Source organism: Tachyglossus aculeatus, chromosome 3 (genome assembly GCF_015852505.1).
Source record: "Tachyglossus aculeatus isolate mTacAcu1 chromosome 3, mTacAcu1.pri, whole genome shotgun sequence".
Classification (NCBI taxonomy): Eukaryota; Metazoa; Chordata; class Mammalia; order Monotremata; family Tachyglossidae; genus Tachyglossus; species Tachyglossus aculeatus.
In genome coordinates, this window is record NC_052068.1 from 23,789,418 (window position 1) to 23,795,417 (window position 6,000).

Consider the following 6,000-nt stretch of genomic DNA (forward strand, 5'->3'; position numbering starts at 1 on the left):
AGTAAGCGCTCAATAAATACGATTGAATGAATGAATTTTGCTTTAATTCTGTTTGTTCTGATGACTTGACACCTGTCCACATGTTTTGTTTTGTTATCTGTCTCCCCCTTCTAGACTGTGAGCCCACTGTCCGTCTCTATATGTTGCCAACTTGTACTTCCCAAGCGCTTAGTACAGTGCTCTGCACACAGTAAGTGCTCAATAAATACAATTGAATGAATGAATGAATGAATGTGGTAGATACAAGCTAATTAGGCCAGGTACAGTCCCTGTCCCACATGGGGCTCACAGTCTGTTAGGAGGGAGAATGGGTATTGAATCACCATTTTGCAGTTGAGGAAACTGAGGCACAGAAAAGTTCAGTGATAATAATAATTATGGTATTTGTTAAGCACTTACTATGTGTCAGGCACTATACTAAGCATCGGGTGGATGCAAGCAAATCAGGAGCTCACAGTCTTAATCCCTATTTTACAGGTGGGGAAGCTGAGGTATGGAGAAGTGAAGTGACTTGCCCAAGGTTATACAGCAGGAAAGTGCAGAAGTGGGGATTAGAACCCAGGTCCTCTGGCTCCCAGGCCTGGGCTCTTTCCATTAGAGAAGCAGCATGGCTCAGTGGAAAGAGCACGGGCTTTGGAGTCAGGGGTCATGGGTTCGAATTCCGACTGCCAATTGTCAGCTGTGTGACTTTGGGCAAGTCACTGAACTTCTCTGGGCCTCAGTTCCCTCATCTATAAAATGGGGATGAAGACTGTGAGCCCCCCGTGGGACAACCTGATCTCCTTGTAACCTCCCCAGCGCTTAGAACAGTGCTTTGCACATAGTAAGCGCTTAATAAATGTCATCATCATTATCATTATTATTATTATTAGGCCATGGTGCTCCTGGACTTGATACTGAGCTTAAGGGTGATGAGATGAGGGAATAATTCATTCATTCATTCATTCAATCACCTTTATTGAGCGCTCACTGTGTGCAGAGCACTGTACTAATGCTGGGAGAAGCAGCATGGACTAGTGGATAATAATAATAATAATAATGATGGCATTTGTTAAGCGCCTACTATGTGCGAGGCACTGTTCTAAGCGCTGGGGAGGTTACAAGGTGATCAGGTTTTCCCACGTAGGGCTCACAGTCTTCATCCCCATTTTCCAGATGAGGTAACTGAGGCTCAGAGAAGTGAAGTGACTTGCCCAGGGTCACACAGCAGACGTGTGGTGAAGGCGGGATTAGAACCCACGACCTGTGACTCCCAAGCCCGGGCTCTTTCCATTGAGCCTCACACCTGGGAGGTAGAAGGACCTGGGTTCTAATCCTGGCTCTACTACATGTCTGCTGTAGTAGAGTGTTCCTTGAAGAGTAGGGAAACGTGTCCTGAACATTTTTGTAGAAAAATTATCCCGGCAGCAGAGTGAAGCATGGACTGGAGTGGAGAGAGGCAGGAGTTTGGGAGGTCAGCAAAGAGTCAATCAATCAATCAATCAATCGTATTTATTGAGCGCTTACTGTGTGCAGAGCACTGTAGAGGAATCAGGTAGTGATAAGGTGATAGATTAATGCGGTAGCAGTTTGGGTGGAGAGGAAAGGGCACATTTTAGCAACAATGTGAAGATCGAACTGAGGATTTAGCGATGGATTGAGTATGTAATAATGTATAATATTATGGTATTTGTTAAGCATTTACTATGTGCCAAGCACTGTTCTAAGCCCTGGGGGAGATCCAAGGTAAACAGGTTGTCCCACGTGGGGCTCACAGTCTTAATCCCCATTTTACAGATGAGGGAACTGAGAACAGAGCTTGGCATATAGTAAGCCCTTAACAAGTACCGCAATAAGAATAATTATTATTACTCAATTGTATTGAGTGCTTACTGGGTGCAGAGCACTGTTTTATTATAGTATTTGTTATTATTATTATTAGCTATCCAGGTATCTCGTGTGAGAGAGGGTCAGTGATCACCTTCCTCTCCCCCTCGTCCGCCTCTCCATCCCCCCATCTTACCTCCTTCCCTTCCCCACAGCACCTGTATATATGGATATATGTTTGTACATATTTTTTACTCTATTTATTTATTTATATTTTATTTGTACATATCTATTCTATTTATTTTATTTTGTTAGTATGTGTGGTTTTGTTCCCTGTCTCCCCCTTTTAGACTGTGAGCCCACCGTTGGGTAGGGACTGTCTCTATATGTTGCCAATTTGTACTTCCCAAGTGCTTAGTACAGTGCTCTGCATATAGTAAGCGCTCAATAAATACGATTGATGATGATGATGATGATTTGGGGCCAATCTCTTGGATGAAGATAATATGGTGAGAGAATTAGCATGGGCTAGCGGAAAGAACACAGGCCTGAGTGACTCACTCCGCCACTTCTTGCCTGTTGTGTGATCTTACCCCCATCACTTAACTTCCCAATAGTTCAGTTTCCTTATCTAAATAAAATGGGGGTTTCAAGATCTGTTCTCCCTCCTACTTAATAATAAAATAATAATAATTTTGGTATTTGTTAAGCGCTTACTATGTGCAAAGCACTGTCCTAAGCGCTGGGGAGGATTCAAGGCGATCAGGTTGTCCCATGTGGGACTCACAATCTTAAACCCCATTTTACAGATGAGGTAACTGAGGCACAGGGAAGTGAAGTGACTTGCCCAGAGTCACACAGCTGACAAGGGGCAGAGCCGGGATTTGAACCCATGACCTCTGACTCCCAAGCCCAGGCTCTTTCCACTGCGAGCCCTCCATGGGACAGGGACTGTGCTCACCTGATTATCTCGTATCTGCCCCAGCACTTAGTACAGCACCTGGCACACAGTTACACTTCAAAATCACAATTATTATTTTTGTGTGCTCCGCACACGGTAGTCGCCCACTAAATGCTTTTGATTGATGAAAAGCTTTTTCAGAGCTTCCCTTCCGATTACCCCAGTCATCTCATCAATCAATCAATCAATCAATCGTATTTATTGAGCGCTTACTATGTGCAGAGCACTGGACTAAGCGCTTGGGAAGTACAAGTTGGCCACATATAGAGACCCAACAGTGGGCTCACAGTCATCCAGCCAGCTCCCCATTCTCAGGACCTCCAAACGAAGGGCTCATTTCAGTCCTCTATCGATCGATCGGTGGCATTTATTCATTCATTCAATCGTATTTATTGAGCGCTTACTGTGTGCGGAGCACTGTACTAAGCGCTTGGGAAGTACAAGTCGGCAGCATGTAGAGACGGTCCCTACCCAACGACGGGTTCACGGTCTAGAAGGGAGAGACAGACGACAAAACAAAACTTGTGGACAGGTGTCAAATCATCAGAACAAATAGAATTAAAGCTAAATGCACATGCGATTAAAGCTAAATGCATTTAGCTCAATGCTAAATGTGTTTATTGAATGCTTACTACATGCAGAGAGCTCACCTCCTGCAGGAGGCCTTCCCAGACTGAGCCCCTTCCTTCCTCTCCCCCTCGTCCCCCTCTCCATCCCCCCATCTTACCTCCTTCCCTTCCCCACTGCACCTGGATATATGTATATATGTTTGTACATATTTATTACTCTATTTATTTATTTATTTATTTTACTTGTACATATCTATTCTATTCATTTTATTTTGTTAGTATGTTTGGTTTTGTTCTCTGTCTCCCCCTTTTAGACTGTGAGCCCACGGTTGGGTAGGGACTGTCTCTATATGTTGCCGACTTGTACTTCCCAAGCGCTTAGTACAGTGCTCTGCACACAGTAAGCGCTTAATAAATACGATTGATTGATTGATTGATTGCAGAGCACGTATTAGGCGGTAGGGCGAGTACAATACAACCGAATTAGCAGACATTCATCCTCTAGATGAATCCTAGCTGATCCTTTAGGCCCTGCTGAGAGCTCACCTCCTCCAGGAGGCCTTCCCAGACTGAGCCCCTTCCTTCCTCTCCCCCTCGTTCCCCTCTCCATCCCCCCCATCTTACCTCCTTCCCTTCCCCACAGCACCTGTATATATGTATATATGTTTGTACATATTTATTACTCTATTTATTTTATTTGTACATATCTATTCTATTTATTTTATTTTGTTAGTATGTTTGGTTTTGTTCTCTGTCTCCCCCTTTCAGACTGTGAGCCCACTGTTGGGTAGGGACTGTCTCTATATGTTGCCAATTTGTACTTCCCAAGCGCTTAGTACAGTGCTCTGCACATAGTAAGCGCTCAATAAATACGATTGATGATGATTGATGATGATAGATGAATTCTCCCGACTTTTTAGATCGGGAGCTCCACATGGGACTGAGACTGGCTGATCAGATCATTTTGTATCTACCTCAGTACTCAGCACAGTGCTTGGCACTTAGTAAGTGCTTAATAAACACCACAACTAACTAACCTGTCTGCCTGTAAAAGGGTGCTATTTGTACAGATTTATTACTCTATTTATTTTACTTGTACGTATTTACTATTCTATTTATTTTGTTGATGCTGTTCATCTAGACTGTGAGCCCACTGTTGGGTAGGGACTGTCTCTATATGTTGCCAACTTGTACTTCCCAAGCACTTAGTACAGTGCTCTGCACACAGTAAGCGCTCAATAAGTACGATTGAATGAATTTAGCTGTAATTCTATTTGTTCTGATGACTTGACACCCGTCCACATGTTTTGTTTTGTTGCCTGTCTCCCCCTTCTAGACTGTGAGCCCGTTGTTGGGTAGGGACCGTCTCTATATGTCGCCAACTTGTACTTCCCAAGTGCTTAGTCCAGTGCTCTGCACACAGTAAGCGCTCAATAAATACGATTGATTGATTGATTGATCTAGCTTTATATCTATTCTGATGACTTGCCACCTGTCCACATGTTTTGTTTTGTTGTCCGTCTCCCCCTTCTAGACTGTGAGCCCGTTGTTGGGTAGGGACCGTCCCTATACGTTGCCAACTTGTACTTCCCTGTGCTCAGTACAGTGCACTGCACACAGTAAGCGCTCAATAAATACGATTGAATGAATGAATGGATAGGGGAGCTGCTCACAACCGCCCACAGTCCTGTCAGATTTAGAGCCTAATCGATCCGTTTATGATTTATTTTTCCAGAAACACCTGTGTCGCCATGGGAGCCGCACTCTCCCACTCAGAATATTCGTTAAAGGTAACCGATGTGGCCAAAGTGCGGGCCCTGAACGCTATTGCAAAGAACATCCTGTAAGCGGACGAAACTTCCCTGGGAGAAGGAGTCAACGCGGAGGGAGATGGGGAAGGATCAGGATGACTCGGCTTCCCTGTGGCAGATCCAGCCGAAACCTTCCTCTTTGGGCGGACAGTGGGTTGCGGTGTAAATCTCACCGCGATCGGGAAAGCAGCCGTCTGAAGTGCGAGAGAGTCTCCGGGGTAATCCCACCGGGCTTTGGAAAGCCGTCCCCACCGTCGTGGCTAAATCCAGCCAGCGGCCTTTCCGTCCTCTGCTCGGTGCCTGCGGTGTCGGGATAAGCAAGGGCGAAGCAAGAGGCTCGGCCCGATCGCGAAACGCAACTGTAACGGCCCATTTTAATTTCCACTTGTAAAATAAATCGTTTCCTTGCCGTGTCGATTTTTGTCCGGTTATCAAAAAGACGAGTGCCGTGGTTCCGTTCAGTTACTAAAAAGTTGACTTGAGCCCAGAATGTAGAGCGTGCCATTCTTGATTAAATCCTTTGTCCATTAGGAATGTTTTTAGGAGATACCAACCTCGGTGGGCTTTCCACTTATTAAAGTCATCGCCCTTCTTCATAGCCAGTGTAATAATAATAATAATCATGGCATCTGTTAAGCGCTTACTATGTGCAAAGCGCTGTTCTAAGCGCTGGGGGGGATACAGTGTGATCAAGTTGTCCCACGTGGGGCTCACAGTCTTAATCCCCATTTTTACAGATGAGGTAACTGAGGCTCAGAGAAGTGAAGCGACTTGCCCAAGGTCACACAGCAGACTTGTGGTGGAGCCGGGACTCGAACCCACGACCGCTGACTCCAAAGCCCGGGCTCTTTCC

At 45.2% G+C, this 6,000-nt stretch overlaps 1 protein-coding gene across 4 annotated transcripts in view; it reads left to right on the forward strand.

Annotated features, from left to right (window-relative positions):
* Positions 1-5,562, forward strand: part of CUTC (cutC copper transporter) — a 37,790-nt gene extending 32,228 nt beyond the window's left edge. For all 4 annotated transcript variants that reach the window (XM_038743978.1, XM_038743976.1, XM_038743979.1 and 1 more), the window contains one exon: positions 5,072-5,562. In XM_038743978.1, coding sequence (XP_038599906.1) covers positions 5,072-5,183 — 112 coding nt within the window. In that variant the 3' untranslated portion in view covers positions 5,184-5,562. The remainder of the gene's footprint in view (positions 1-5,071) is intronic.
* Positions 5,563-6,000: the final 438 nt, after the last annotated feature.